We start from the raw sequence: 16,401 nt of genomic DNA on the forward strand, positions 1-16,401 counted from the left end.
TGGGATTGGGATGGGGTGGGATGGGATTGGATTGGGATGGGGTGGGATTGGGGTGGGATTGGGATGGGATTGGGATGGGGTGGGATTGGATGGGATTGGGTGGGAGCCAGTCACAGCCTCACACACATGCTGTGGGATAGGTGACGGTGTGGGGTGGAGGGGGGTTGGGGGTTGTCCACCATTCAACACCAGATCATCTCAGCCCGAACATCAAGTGTCCCAACACCGTGTCCGCCTCTCAGGGCCGGTGTGAACCTCGACTCCAGCCACACCGAGTGCCCCCCCCCCACACCCCCACACCCCCGGCAGCAGCCGCCAGGACCAACCAGCGCCGACTCTCGCTCCTCACAAGCCCTCACGCGGCAGCGGGTCTTGTGACTGCAGTTCGCCCCCCAGTCGGTCGCTGGATGTGAGGTCTCTCATTAAAGCCCCACAGGGGCGCGGTTTGTGACACTCATTTCCTTCCCCATTCGGGACCGGCAGAGCTCCTCCCCCGACCCTTTCCACACGACTGACCGGCAGCGGAGCGGCCGCGCACCGTGTTATCGGGAACGCACTGGTGGGGAGGCACCGACTGACCCCCTCCTCACCGCAACCCACCCCCTCACCCCCTCACACACACACACACACAGCAGCAGCAGCAGCCGCGGGTCGGCCTGAGAAGACAGTTGTACGGCAATGCGGGGAGTGGGTGGGGGGGGGGCGCGCGGTGTACGGCAACGCGAGAGGAGGGGGGCGGTGTACGGCAATGCGCGGTGGGTTGGTGTGGGGGGGGAGGGGGGGGGGAAGAGAGAGAACGGTCTACCGCGATGTGGGGAGGGGGCGGCGTACGGCAATGTGGGGAACGGTGTACGGCAACGCGAGGGGGAGGGGGGGGGACGTGGGGGGGGGGGGTCACACCCGCACCAACCGCCGCGCCAGCCCCGCCCCTCGCGCCAGCCCCGCCCGCCGCAGCGTCAGTAGGACAGGCCCCGCCCTCTTTCCCTCCCCCCCTCCCTCCCTCTGACAATCCTATGCAACTATTTTGACATTTATTCTTTATTTAAAATTAAAATATCCACATCGAGTCTCTTTTCTCCCTCTGTTACAAACAGACTTCAAAGTCAGAAGGCGACACTTGTGAAAAAAAAAGGGTTTACAATTTACATTGTGCCATCGTCTCCCCCCCCCACCCCCCCCTCCTCCCCGTTTAAAAGTGTACACAAAACAGGAGGGAGGAAAAAAAAAAGTGGATGCTAGAAAGACCATTGCTGAAGGTGCTCCGTTATCACTGACAGAGCCTCGGTGCAGAGAGCAGCTGCCCCTTTCGTGGCTGGGTAGCCGGTGACCTGCCCCCATGGCTCTCCTGGTTTGGTTTGGTCAGGTCACCGCAGTCACCCGGAGTGGTCCATCTTTATTGCATTTGTGTCTCCCAATGTGCAGCTCCATAAATTACATCCAGCCTTTCCAATGCCACAGCAACCCCAGCTCGCGATCCGCCAGAGCCGGTGGGTGAGCTTACGGTGGGTTTTGCTGGGGCTTTGCGGGTGACGCCCTCCCTCTCGCTTGCTTGCTCTCTCTCTCTCTCTCTCGCGCGCTCGCAAAACGTCTCCAAAGCAAAGTAGCATCACGTCTTCTTCAGCATTCGCTTTGACTGCCAGGCATGGAACTTATTGTAGGCCACGTTCACCATATCCTCCAAGTGACCAGCCAGCTGAGAACAACAAAGAAAATTATCAAAAATAAATTCTTGTGTCTGATATGGTATAATGTCAAATTGTCTCAAAATACATGAAATTAAGTCTAGTGACTGTGTCAAACACAGCAGCCAATTTGACACAAGACCTAACTTGAGGGTTGAATCCACAGCCTTCTACTTCATTTTAGATTATAAGACAACATAGTCTCCCAGACTGATGAAGAACTGTGGAGGACAAATATTGTGATACTGTAACTCCATGTCCTCTCACACTTCCCACACTCACTGCAGGCATAGCAGCACTGATAGACTCACGTTGGTGTTGATGTATTGCTTTTGCAGCTTCTCTCGAAATGGTCGCAGCTTTGTTATCTGAAACCTCTCCAGGTTGTTCATCATCTTCCCCACCTGTTGACAAGAGACCAAAACGTCAGTCAGAGGCAAGAAGCCAGAGCGATCCCACCCCAGCGGTCAGAGACCCCCCTCCCACCACAGTGCTCAGATTCCCCCCCACCACCCCAGAGGTTAGAGAGTCCACAAGCTCTGCCCCCTTGCCTCCTTCAAGATCCACCTCAAGACCCTCCTCTTCGACTTTGCCTTCGGTCACCTTCCTATCTCTACCCTCCCTGTCCTCCACCTCTCCTGATCCGAACCACCAGCTCGGGTGTGGATCCCCTGATTGTCCAGCACCTTGGGACCTGCTCCTATCATAAAAGGCTCTATACAAATATAATTTGTTGTTGTTGATAGTGACTAGAATAATAATCCTTGCATTTGACATAGTGCCTTATCACGTCTTTGAGATGTCTCAAAGCACCTCACAGAATATACTGTAAAGTGAATTGACTATATTTTGTGGGCGAAACGCAGCAGCTAATTGCGCACAGCAGTGTCCCACAAACAGTTGTGGATCGAAGTGACCAATTATTATTTATTTTTCTTTAAAGAAATTGTTACCCCCCGGAAAATCAAAAAGTGATCCACCAATCGACAACAATTGGGTTCCTACTTACTGCTAGGTAAACAGGAGTGTGGAGTAAGGAAACCTGCCCAACATTTCACCCTGTCAGGAAATGTCAGAACAGCTCAAAGTGCTTTGCAGATTATTTTCTATAAAGTGTAGTGACTGTATATTTGGATGCGACGGCAGTTTCCGGGCTTAACCTACAACTCATCTAAACCAGAAGCAAGGGCGTTATCGACTAAGCCAAGCTGACGGTAAACGATCAAAGTGCATAATCTTATAAAACTCCAAAGAAGGATCACATGCGCAGAAATGGGAAGTTTGAGCTCTGTCTATGATGAGGAGGCTCTGGCAAACAGCCTCTCACCTTATCCTCCAGGAACGGTGTATTGACAGGAAAACAGGACCAGAAGTGTCTCAGCAGCTCAGCTACAGCCACGTACAAGTGCTTCAGCTCCACCTGCACATCCGCCGGCACCATCTCTGAAAGACAAGAAATAGTGTGAGAGGCAGCCAGGCCCTCTGCAGCCTCACACCCATTCAAGAGAGGGGCGTTCGGTACATCAATCACGTTCCTCCACAGAATATTACTAGGACTACATACTTTGCCAGAAAAGCACCTGGTACACAAGAGGTCAGAGATTAAATCTCTCCTGCTACAAGCAGCAGTTGCAAAGTGCTTTCCCCAAAAATTCCTGGAGGCTGTACATTCCTCCCTATTGATGCTCGTTTATCTTCCTATATGCTCGTTAAGACACTCCAAACCAAACTACTGAGGGTTCCACATATGAATGGAAATTTATCTGGAATGGAGTCTCTTCCCTCCAAGGAGAGGTGTACGCTTCGCACATCATCCTGCAGAGTATTAAGTGCAGATTGGCAAGAGCCAGAACGTAGTGGGATAACTGCTGGAGTTTAGCTTCCCACCACTTGTCCAGCTAGGAATATCCTACTCTTTAGGGCTTTGGCTTGCAGGGCTAATAGTAGGAAGAATCCGAGCCTCAGCCTGAGCTCAGGAACTGGAGTAGACACCACCACAGATCAGCCACTCAGCACAGAGCGGGGCTGAGATCAGCACAGACGGGAGAGGGTGTTGGAATGGCTACTCACGGTTGATCGATTGCGATGTCCCTCCCTGCATGAGCACGCCACCAGGTGAAAGGTCCGTGATGGCAGTGCTGGCTGCACTACTGGACAAAACCTAACCAAGAGAACAGGCAATGGAGAAGACATCAGTAAGTGGCTGCAGCTTTCACCTTGCCCTTCCTACATCACGTTAATAGGCAACATCCTTCCCCCATCACCCCAACATCTCTTGCCCTCCCCCACTCGGCACACTTCTGTTCCTCCCCCATTAATCCCTCCAGACACTCGACGTTAATTATCAGTGCTCCTCCTACCTGAGTAAGTTTGGGAGAATAAGCAGCCATCTCCTGCCGGATACAGTGCACTGAGTTAATGATCTCCTGGCTGGAGGCGTATTGCTGGGACTGAACAGGAGTTGGACCGTGAAAGTATCTACAAAGAGACGGTGAAAATCATTTAGGATTCAAACAGTTACAATACTGCACTGCTTCCCAACTCTTGTTAGCTATTGCCAGCCTGTGCTTAAGACTCTCTGCAATTAGGTAAGCAGGATGCTTTATCAACATCAATGCAACAGCTCAAACTGTCTCAGGATTTACTGTAAAGTTTAGTGACTCTGTACTTTGTAGCAGAACGCACCAGCCAGTTTGTTCACAGCAATGTCCCACAAATAACCATGGAGTGAGTGACCAATTTTATTGGAGGCCACAAATTCCTCCTAGTCTTAGTCAGCGAGGCAGTTTTATATTATAATATAAGGCTGCACAGAATTGTGGAAAATTCTTTGATTTGACAATTAAAAAGAGCCAGCTTCCAAAGCTGAGAATCTGTTTTTTTTTTATAAAGAACTGCCTACAACACGCTTCAAAATTAACAATTTAGGATTTAAAATGTAAGTTTCCACAGTCTTAAACAGTCAATAGGGAGAAACTATGTCCTCTGGTCTGTGGGTCAGTGACTAGAAGGCAACTTAAGATACTTAGCAAATCCTATCACAATGGTGCTAATGTCTCAATCGTCAAGACTGAGTGGAATTCCAAACCTCAGGTTCAGATATCTGTGGAGCCCAATGGTGCGGTGGGGGAGGGGAGGCACCCTGTCTCAGGCAGGAACCAAACTTAGGTTTAGCCTCCAGACACCACAAGAGGCACATTATACAGGGTGAATCAGCGGTACTGACCCATAGAATTTTTAATAATTATTTTCTTTCTCTTTAGGACAACATTGATAAGAGATTGTGCAGCTATCACATTGCGTTCGTGAAGTTTTGGCACCGAGTTGATGTATGTAAACGTCTACATAGCAATGCAGTTTGATGAACATTTCATATAAACCTAAGAGTAAGGACTTTTGATTCAGCCTGTATAAGGTGAGACACTATAGGGGTGGACAGCAGTGTATGTGTGCAGCACTTTGGGACACAGTCTCTCCCCAGGATCTCACCTGTCAGCTTTCTTCAGATTTAGTGCATACGTCCTCCTCGTGTTCTTCTCCTCTAGGTCTTCATACTCTATGGCTTCCTGTAACTTTACCTGCACAACAACAAATCACATTCATGTAACTCCTTTCACATCGGAAGGACACCTTGCACAACAAGAGTTCAACAGCAATTGAAGTCTCTTTCCACACCCCCTGCCCACCCAACCTCACTCACTCCCCGACCGGTCACGCCCCTCCCCGATGCGCCTCAAAGTAACACAGCCCCTGCATCAGTCACAGCTCCCTTTTCCATGTATTTTGAAGTGCCTGGAGGTCTCTCTCTGGATAATGCAGCTCAGCCTTTCTGGTCTAAGGCATAGGTTACAATGATGTGAGGGGTGTGGATTACAATGGTGTAAGTGCGTGTGGGTGGGGGAGGGACACCCAGGTGTCTGGCCTGCATGCTGTGTAGGTCACCAGTCCAAAGCTCAGCACCACATCGTCCTCACCTTTTTGACCGGCAGCTGGAAACAGTCAGAATCATGTGAATTCCCGTCTGTGCTGCTGGTCTCACTGTTATGATCATTTTGTGTTTCTCTGAAAGGAAAAGAGAGACAGAGGTTAAACACTGCTTCAAAGGCATTTTATACACGCTCAAAGCGCTTCACAGTACGGTAATTACTCTGCAGAAAGCGTGTGTTTCTATGCAACCAGTTTATGTACAGTAAGGTCCCACAACTAGCCACATGGTGAATGAGTGGTTAATCTCGGGGATTGTCAGCCAAGGCACGGGGAGAAACTCCCTTCTCTTTTCGAAAAGTGCTGTGTGATCTTTAACGTCCAACTGAACAGGTACCTCATGTTAACGTCTGATGAGCACCTCCAGCATTGCAGCGCTCCCCCCCAACACTGCACTGGCCTTCACTGTGAGCTCATTGGTGGTACAGAATTGGGGTGGGAGATGGGTAGGAATGGCAGTGCATGTGTGTGTGCGCGTGTGGGGGGGGCGGGGTTAAGGAGGGGAAGTGGGTGTTGGTGCTTGTGTGTGAGAAGCCGGTGTGTGTGTGGGAGGGAGGGTTGGGCTGCAACACGTACTGTTTGCGGAGGCCGGCAGCCAGCACCATGGCGCTGTGATGGTTGAAACGGCGGATGATGGCGGCGTTGCTGTTCTCTTTGACAGATTTGGAGGAGGACGTGCCGCACGAGGTCCCATATCCCTGTCGGCAAACACAGGCAGTGATCAGTACTATTTTCATCCAGCAACTACACAGCACTTAACTTATCCGCTCCCAACCCTGGCCACAAACATGTACATTAACGCATATCCACAGAAACAAAAGAGGGTTCTATATCACCCCTCCCTATCTCAATACAAACCCCTCAAAATGCAAGCCTGCACCCTCCCCATCCCCGATAAAACGCATGTATTTAATGCTCACACTCACTCCCCAACTAACACATTGCCACATACACACACACAGCTGAAACTCCCGACAGTGCACACACACAGCTCATCACTCCCAAGTTGCACACACACACAGCCCGTCACTGTCCGCCTGCTGTGGAGTGACTCACCTCATCCAGTGACTTGTCCTCGAGTGATGTCAGATCCACGAGCGGGTTCCTCACTCCCTGACTGACTAGAACTTTCAACCCTGCCCAGGTACACAGCAGATTAGTCACAACCTCGCCCTCACACTGCACCCACAGCCAGCAACGCAAAATAATCATCCTGCCATTTGATACTATTGACGTCAAAATGTCCCAAAGCGCTTCACGGGTATCTTAAGCGCTCTGGGATACTACCTTGTGTGAAAGATGCTATACAAATGCAAGTTGTTGTTGTTGGCACGTGTAGTATCTATGCATTTATAATCACAGAAAACAGACATGACAATTTTATCTGGGGGATTGTCAGCAGGACACTGGGAGAAACTCTGAGCCAAGTGCAGTGGAAGAGTATCAAATTCAAGGATAATTATCTAAAACCTTCTGTTGGAAGATAGATTGTCAACAGGCTGAAACAAATTAGTACTTCAAACCATAATATTCAGGACCTTAGTTTAACGTCTTATCCAAAGGATGTCACCTCTGTCAATGCAGCACTCTCCCTCGTACTGCATTGGAGTGTCAGTGTAGACTGTGAATTCAAAGTCCTGATGTCTTTCCTTCCTCCCCGTGCCCCTCGCGTTCCCTGTGCCCCTCACACTCATTCTCCCATGTCTCGCTCACAGCCCAGTACAGAGGACAACTCACCTTTCTCGTCGATCTTGGCGCACTCCGAGAAGAGATCTTTGGATCCAGAGTTGATCCTGTCCCTGTGGAAATAATGCGACTGGAAGAAGCGTGTCCAGAATTCTTTTTCCGTCATGTTGTGCGGGACGTTCTCTGCATACTTCTGTTTCACTGCCAGAGACACGGTATTTAAACACTGTACACTTCAGACAGCTCACTAACAACTCCGCAGTCTGCAACCCAGCCCGCTGTTCAACTCAACCCTGTCTATCAGCTGACCCAGCGATGGCCTCACCTGCGGGATACGTCCTGAAGATGGACTGAATGATGTCTGAGGTCAGATTGTACCGGAGGCCATTACAGCCATCAGTCTGCGGTCGCACGTCAGCCTGTGAGCAAACACAACATACTTTAATCACAACCTGACGGCACAATGTAGTGTTAGCATTGAACAACAATGTTCTCCACTGAAAGGATGCACCTGGTACAGCATTGAGCCCACACAGCGAAGCTGAGCACAGCCCGCACATTCCAATCTCTGCTGTGTTAGCTAACGAGCAGTAAAATATAAATGTATTTTGCTTCTGCCAAGTGTAAATTAAATTACTCAGTTTTTTCACTGTGGACACTAACATGTGAACACACACACATACATACACCACAGGACACAACCCGCTCCCCCACCCCCACAAGGATTATACAAAGCTACATACCATATGTGTACATACGCCAGCCATGCGCACGTATACAGGTATACAAACACATACACACAGACAGAATTGTGTGCAAGAATAAGATGTTTCTCTGAACAAGGAAGTTAATTGTTTTCCACTCAGCAACACACTATAAATATTTGATTGGTTTCCACTACAAATGGAAGAAACTTAAGGACTATTATTCTTTCTTTTCAACGGGACAGATATAAATGGTCAGTAAATCAAACTTTCACAAACTATTAAGAACATAGGAAGAATAGGAGCTTATAGGGCCCATCCAGCGATATTTTGGACAACACGATGATCTTTTAATCACAATTTCTTAGCGTTTATTGTCATTTAGATTGTCAAAAGGTGAAAGTTATCAAGTTACACCATCTTACATTTTGCTCCTCACACAAATTCACCCTAAAACCCAAATGAGAACCAGAGGAACAAGTGAGGAGGTCCTGAACCAGATCAACCCTATCCTCTAAACTCAAGAGTCTTGGAGATGGGCACTCAAATAACGAAGGGAGTGTCTATTACAGACAGACCGTGACTGAGATGTAAGCGGTCAGTGGAATGGTTAGGACCTGAGGTTGCCAGTATTAAATGGAGACAGACGACACCATTGATGATAGTTACAGAGAGAAGGACACAATTGCCAACATTACAATCACACCCCCAGGGACCCAGACCTACCAGGAACGCCGCGGAGATGCCAATATCCTGCTTGTTAGCAGATACAGCGTTATCCACCGAGCTGCCACTCAGCCGATTGGCCCAGAATTCTTCAGCGCTGATCACTTGACTCACAACCAAATCCTTGTAGAGCTGAAAGAGCAGCGGGTCCTCCTGCAGCATTCTAGGAAAAACAGCATCGTCAGGACCGGGGTCCTCCATCTCAGGGGGTGGGGGGTCACATAGCTCGGGGGACGTACTCCTAACGTGGAAGGCATTATATAAATGTATTGAGGATCAGGGACCCAGAGGGAATGGAGTGAGTGGTGGGGGTTTGAACTGGGGCAACCAGGAAGTCAGGAACTCCAGGTCCACATTACCCTAAACCAGTGCCACTCTGTGGTTTTGCTCCTACCCTGAGCCAGTGCAGGTGCAGCCATTTATTTAAAATTATGTTTAATCTACAGTTACAGTGAGGGAACTTCTCTCTCTCTCTGGATCACTGGTTGGAAATGTAAAATGTCCCCATGTTGCACCAGAGGGAGCTCTTCTGAGATTGGGACTGAGGTATGTCAGGGAGCATAGAGGGAGCTTTACTCTGTCTCTAACCTTTGAGTGTGGACTTGGGACTGTGGACGGACAGTATACAGGGAGCTTTACTCTGTGTCTAACCTGTGCTGCGGCTGATTAGGAAGTTCTGTATGGGACAGTGTGAAGGCAGTATTATCTGTATATAACATGTGCTGTAGTTGACCTGCAAGTCTCGCTCTCGATTTAAATAAAACTTTCAAACAAAGCCCTCACTGTCCATAACTTTATCCTGAACGGAAACAGACCTGCTGGCACTCACTGACACTTGGCTCACCCCGGCAACACCTTCCCCCTCACGGAGGGTGCTCTACCTGGCTCCACCTTCCCTCATAACCCCCACGTTCCCACTAGTAACCCTGATCTAGACATTAATTACCCTCTGTGTAAAGAAATACTTTACAGTCCTGTCATTCACAGCGTGTCCTACACATCTTAAACCCATGTCCGCTTATCCAATTCCTTTGCAATATTTGACAGCATAGTCCTGGGTTAACTTACTCAATCTCATTTAGTAATTTACCCCAAAGATATCTCTTTTCAAGGCTGAAGAGCTTTGGCTATCTGGTAACAGCTCATCCCTCCAACAATGAGGATTATTTCTCATTATGCCTGCACCTACCGAGCAGCCAGACCTGCCCAGGTGTCCGTTACCTGTTCTTCTCCTCCAGTTCCTTGTTTGCTTTCTTCTTGAACTTAGGCAGCAGCTGCTGAAGCAGATCCTTGGCAGCATCTCGGTCCCTGGCTGATGCGCCCGCACTGCTTTCATTGGTGAAGTGAAAGTTTGTGGCATCGCCCGTGTGTAACACCAGCTGCAGCTGAACTTTGGCCTTCCCATCAGGGCTGATCTTCTGACCTGCAAGTGAACCAGCGTAGGGCATTGAGAGTGGACTGATTACATCCCGGGCAGGGCATGTCCCACTGCCCAGGGAGTTACAATCATAGGCTAATGAGGAACTTCCACTTGCATGACCAAAGGCCTCTCAAGCACAGTGACACAGTGAGCAGGCAACAAACACTCTGCTCAGTGACACATCCCGAGATTCTTATTGGTATAATAGCAACTCTACCTGCTGGGTGGGTTCACCACATGGCCCGTAGGAGGCCTTGAGAGGACAATGATGTCTCCAGGATTGCGACCAAGGGGCCATACTCTACCTGTTAGCCTAGATAGCCAGAGTCAGCAGAGTATTGGATTGGACGAATTCCAATCCGATCCTGATCTCCCAGACCACAATGAATCAGTGGGTAAAGATTTGGAACAGGCGGGGCCTGCTGATCGGAGAGAGCAGACAGGTTGATAGGGGGTTAGCAGGTCAGAGAGGTAGGAGTGAGCAAGGCTGTGGAGGGCCTTGAAATTGAAGTTGCGGATTTTGAATTCTATCCTCTGAGGGAGGGGAGCCAGTGGAGCCGGACGAGGGTGGAGCTGATAGGGTCACAGAGCCTGGCATGAGAGAGGACAAAAGCAGATTTCTGGAATAATCTGCAGCTTGTGGAGAGATGAGTTGGGGATCCGATAAGGACGGAGTTGTCGCAATTGAGCCTTGAGGTGACGAATGCGTGTATGAGGGTTTCGGCGGCCTGAGGGATAAGGCCGTGCCAGAGTCAGGCAATGTTGCTGAGGTGGAGGAAGGCAGAGCAGGTCATGGCACTGATTCGAGCGAGAAAGTTGAGGGTCGAACAAGACATCCAAGTTCCTGACTGGCTGAGTTAGGTGGATGCTAATGCTGCCAGTGCCTGAGGTGCAGTGGCGCTGGCGCAAGCCAATCGGGAAGACATCGGTCTTGCTGACATTCAGCTGTAGAAAGTTGACTCTCATCCAAGAATTGATGTCTGATTGTCTGTCAGGAAATCAGTTGTCCTGGAATCGAGGGTGGAGGCAGAGATACAGGTGTCATCCGTATACATGTGGAAGTTGACCCCATGTCTGCGGATGATGTCACCAAGGCGGAGCACTTAGAGGTTGAAGACTTCACTTAGAGGTCTCAGCGCTTTGGGATGTCCTTCCAACGTGAAAAGTGCTCTGTAAATGTAATTGTTGAAATTTGTTGTTGTTGAAGAGGAGGGAACCAGGGCAGAGCCCCAAGGAACACCGCACAAGACTGTGCAGAGGCTGGATGAGAAACCATTGGAGAAAACAAATTGGAGATAGTTTTGAGAGATAAGACCTGAACCATTCAAGGGCAGAACCTTAAGAGGTTGAGATGAGAGGAGTGGAGGTGGAGGAGGACGCAGTGGTCCATGATATCCAAGGTAGCAGAGAGGTCGAGGAGGCAGAAGGAGCCCTGGTTAAAGACGGACAGGATGTCGTTTGTGACTTTGACCAGAGCAGTTTCTGTGTTGTGAGCAGTATAGAAACCCGATTGGAGGGGCTTGTGAAGGGATTGGTAGGAGAGGAAGGAGCGAAGCAACGACTCTTTCAAGGACCTTGGAAAGAAAAGTGAGGTTGGAGATGGGCTGGTAGTTAGAAAGCAGGAATCGGTCCAAGGAAGGCTTTTTCAGGATAGGGGTTATTATAGCTGTTTTTAGGGGGGATGATAGGGACAGATTGATGGTGTTGGAGAGTAAAGGGTGAGGAGCTGGAAGTTAAATATAGGGGTCTCAAGGAGCAGGTGGTGTGCTTCATGCTGGATATCGTGGTGATGAGATAGGAGGGGGAGACAGATTCGAAGATGTAGAAGAAGGGATGGGTAAGGGGTCGGAGTGTGAAGGAGAGATAAGAGAGATAGGGAGAGGGCAGCGGTTAGGAGAGCTAAACAGATCTCCTTGATTTTGGACTCGAGGAAATTCAGCATCTCCTCAGAGTCAGAGTTTGAGGAGAGATTGGGCGAGGCATGGGACGGTGGATGGAGAAGCCGGTTGGTGGTGGAGAATGGCAGCCTGGGGTTGTCTGTCGCCTCCAAGATTATCTTGGAGTAGAAGGCCAATTTGGCGGAAGCGACGGTGGAGCAGTATGTTTTGATGTGGTCCAGCCAGATCTGCCAGGGGACCGTAAGATCAGATCTGAGCCAGGTGCGTCCTTGAGGGAGCGAAGGTGGCTGGTGTACCAGTGTGAGGTTCGTGGGTAGGCGGCAGTTCAGGAGGTGAAGGGGGCAAGGGCATCAAGAGTGGTAGAGAGGGAGTTGTGGAGGAGAGTGAGTGAGGAGGATAAATCAGTGTGGGAGGTAGACCAGAGGGGGAGGAGTTCAGATGACTCCAAGGCAGTGGAGACGGATTGTGGGGGGTTTCTTTTTCCAGGGGTTGTAGGAAATGTAGGTGGGTTTGGTGGTGGTGGTGAGAGGGATTGAGGAGCTAAATTAGATGAAATGGTGATCGGATATGGCTTTGGTTCTTCACAACAGAGGCAGAGGGAAGCTAGGAGGGTGGAGATGTCAGAGATGAAGGTGGGGGAGGGTTTGTGGGGGAGTGGTAAATTAGGAGAATTTTGAGGGAAAGATTGGAGGTAATGTGCTTGAATGAGGGAATGAGCCAGAGGAGTAAGGGGATAGAGCAAGTGAGATCCTGGAAATGAGGGCCACACCACCACCACAGCGGGTGGGACGTGGAGTTTGGTAGTAGGTATAGTCGTGCGGTGTGGCCTCAGTGAGGGGTAAGGTGTCGCCTGGGGTGATCCAAGTTTCAGTGAGGGCCATGATGTCGATATTTTCATCAATGATGAGACCATTGACGGTCAGAGCCTTGTTGCAGAGGGAGTGGACATTTTGTAGGCTGGTGCAGAGGGGAAAGTTGTCAGGGGAATGTGTGAGACGGGAGGGAGTGATGGAGGGATTGGCAGGAAGGATGGGAATGAGGATGAGGGAGGAGAGTTTGGCCCCCAGGGTCTGGGTCCAGCTGGGCTTGCGGTGATAGTGGGGAATGGGGCAGACAGTGTGGCTGCTGCTGGACAGCCAATGCCAAGTGCCACGGTGAACCCTGCAGAGGATTCCCAGCTGGAGCAGAGGGAAGCTGTGAGACAGTCAAGTGGGGATAGAAGGCAAAGAGGATGGAGAGAGGAGGGCAGAGCAGGAGTGTGTCAGGGATCCTGGCATTTTTTGAGAAGGACAGCTCGGATCAGGGGCAGCAGCCAATATGCGCACGCCAAGACTTGAGGCAGGCAGTTTGCGGGGCATAGTCAGCCCGCAGACATGGAGACTGCAGGGGCTAGAGGCAGCACAGAGGGAGAAAAGTGGGCAGGGCACTCACTGTGTTGTTGGCCACGTTACCCAAGTATGCGAGCGAGCTAAAACAAGAATGCGAGCGAGATAAAACATGTAAGAATGAGCGAGCAAACGTATCACTGAGTCACAGGACAACAACTCTCTCTCAGGTAACAATCTAGTGTGTCGAAATTAAATGCAAAATAGTCTTTGTGTGGAGTCTCTCTGCAGAGGAAGGGAGTTGAAAGCACTGCTGGCATAGAAAGATAGAACCTCCAACCCCGATCAGCCGAGGAGGGGAAATCTGAGTGTTAGTCGACAGTTCCAACATGTCTGTCGGTTTCGCTGCCATCTTCAAACTGCAGAGTTGTCAATTTGACAGCCTCAACTTGCTGGGAATGGAGCAGTTTCCCCTGCCCTCTCTGGAGAGATTCCCCCTCACAGAAACATCACTTTTTGTTTGAGATTTGCTGCCCTGGGCATTGAGCATACTTGGAATGTTGTTTCAACACACACTCTCTCTGCTTGTCTTGTTACAATATAAGAAATTCACAGGATTAAAAAGGCCCTTCAGCCCATCGCGTCCGTACTGGTTGCCTGAAAGAGCTCTCCGTTTAATAGCAATCTCCTACCTTTTCCTGACATCCTTTTATGTTTCTCCTTTTCAGATATTCATCTAATTGACAGTGGTATTGAAATGTTTAGTGCTTCAAAACTGTCGTTCAAAGTGAAAGGCGCACACTATAAAAGTGTAACAAACTGCTATAGAAACAAGCATATTTTCTCTTTCCAAGGTGAGGTTGGAAAGAGAAAAATATACGGTCGCCCACAAAATACAGTCAATTCACTTTACAGTATATTCTGTGAAGCGCTTTGAGATATCCCGAAGAAGTGATAAGGTGCTATATCAAATGCAAGGATCATTGGGTTCCCACTAATAGGGAAAACAGCTGTGTAAAGAGTCACAGCTCTCTGGACAGCAACTTACACCGGATGTCTGCATACATGTGACTGATGACAAAGCGGTCCTTCCCCTCTGGGGTCCACGCCACGCGCTCCGCCATCAGGTACAGAGCCCCATCCTGCTTCTTATAGCGAACCTTCTTCACAATCAGCAGCACCTCTTCTGACGAGGTAGCCATGGTGGAGTGCCTGAGAGGGGACTCTGCAAAGCAAAACAACCGGTCACCGTGTGGAGCCCCAGTACCACGTGGCAGCATATCGCACACGCACCGAACACACAATGGCTCTTAGTTACACTCACTTATAACAAGTAACACCCACCCTGGATCGTCACACCCACCATCATTGCACAGTTAACACATTAAGATACCAGCACATCGGGTGTGAGCATCCTGCACTCCTCACGATGTGCTCTATACCCGGGGATATGACTGCTGTATCTACAGACGTGCAGTACTGAATTGGCTCCAAGGTGCTGTGCTTGGCAATGGAATGTCAGAATCAAGTCAACCCCTCTGGCGGTCTCTAGTCTGGTTCATGAGCCATGTGGGTCCGCAGTACTCCAAGGCACTGTTGATGGCCAGCCCAGCCCAGCCCAGCCAGCCAAGCTCATCGGCAGGACCTGGAAGGGCAGACTAGTCACTGGGATAAGGAATCACCCCTCTCAGCTCCTGGTAACCCTGCATGGCAAAGCCCTGACCGGTAGAGTGGTACGAGCTGGACAAGTAGTGGGAAAGCTTGCCGGACAGCGATAACAACGCTCTGCGGTTTAGCGGGTTAGCCTCCAGCAGTTACCCCCCCCCCAACACACGCTCTGGGGTCCCCGAGCCTTGGGTCGTGCCTGTGCCTGACACTCTCCGGAATTAGGTCAGCGGGACGCCTCCCTCCGGGGAGAGTGTGCGCATTCGATTCCCGACACAGGGAAGTTTCGGTGTGTCGGTGGCACGCGGGGGGGCTCGGTCAGGCTTGGATACCCTTCAGCACACAGTGATGGCCGTGTGTCAGATGCCTGACTGACCAACACACACGTCTGGACATCCCGTGTGGATCTCAGTGCCCTGTACCCGGGGACACCCCGTCTGTGACTCACAGGTAACCCTGGACATGTATGTGATACCGAGCCGAGCCGCCCCGGGCCCTGCCCTCACTGCTCCGGGTACAGCCTGTGCCGCGGGCCCGGCACCCGCCGCCTCAGCCCCGGGTTCGTTGCCGCTCACCTCCTCTCCCCTTATTCCCCGTCAGTCTCTGACTCCAAACTCGGCTCCAACGTCTCTCACATCCGCCATGGACAGCGGCCTCCCCTCATGTTCGGCCCCCGGCTCGCGGCGCCTGCACTGTGGGGCCGCGGACAATCGTTCCTACTGGTGGAAGCGGGTGCGGGGCACGTGACCGGAGGCGCGTCAGCCCAATCCCCCCCCCCCTCACCCACCCACCCCCGCGCCGCCATCTTACTGAAGGAACGGGCCGCCGCCATCTTACTAAAGGAGCAGGGCGTCGCTGTCTCACCAAAGGATCGTGGCCCCCAGTCACGTTGTCTGGCTCAGGTTCCCGGGCTCGGGATTACAGGACATTCCACCCCTTACGACGAAGTCGAACCCAATCTCCGCGCTTTGCTCTTTCTTGTGGATCTTCGTCCATACCTGGATATTGCCACAAAGGAAACACAGAACAGAAATGAGGGCCATTCAGTCCAGGCTGCACCTCAGCCGTCTGTTATTGTTGGCTCCCACTTTCCAGCTATGCTGTCACCTTCCAGAGATGCTGATGGGGGCCGATCAGGAGAGCCTCGGTCTTGTCGACGTTCAACTGAAGAAAGTTAGCTCTCATCCAGGACTTGGTGTCTGACAGATATTCTGTCAGGACAGCAGTGGTCCTGGAGTCATGGGTGGAGGCAGAGAGGTACAGTTGGATGTCATCCACATACGTGTGGAAATTGACCCCATGTCTGCGGAT

At 50.7% G+C, this 16,401-nt stretch overlaps 1 protein-coding gene across 1 annotated transcript; it reads right to left on the reverse strand.

Annotated features, from left to right (window-relative positions):
- Window positions 1–1,022: 1,022 nt before the first annotated feature.
- Window positions 1,023–15,814, reverse strand: gtf2h1 (general transcription factor IIH, polypeptide 1). Its single transcript, XM_007887402.2, has 15 exons — window positions 15,666–15,814; window positions 14,474–14,650; window positions 10,004–10,205; window positions 8,783–8,945; window positions 7,678–7,771; window positions 7,404–7,553; window positions 6,723–6,802; window positions 6,243–6,364; window positions 5,657–5,744; window positions 5,172–5,260; window positions 4,043–4,160; window positions 3,753–3,843; window positions 3,010–3,125; window positions 1,994–2,086; window positions 1,023–1,693 (listed from the first exon to the last, which is right to left on the reverse strand). The coding sequence occupies exons 2-15, from the start codon at window positions 14,625–14,627 to the stop codon at window positions 1,607–1,609; spliced, it is 1,647 nt and encodes a 548-aa protein (XP_007885593.1). The 5' UTR covers window positions 14,628–14,650; window positions 15,666–15,814; the 3' UTR covers window positions 1,023–1,606.
- Window positions 15,815–16,401: the final 587 nt, after the last annotated feature.

This window comes from Callorhinchus milii, unplaced genomic scaffold (assembly GCF_018977255.1).
Source record: "Callorhinchus milii isolate IMCB2004 unplaced genomic scaffold, IMCB_Cmil_1.0 Scaffold17, whole genome shotgun sequence".
NCBI classification, from domain to species: Eukaryota; Metazoa; Chordata; class Chondrichthyes; order Chimaeriformes; family Callorhinchidae; genus Callorhinchus; species Callorhinchus milii.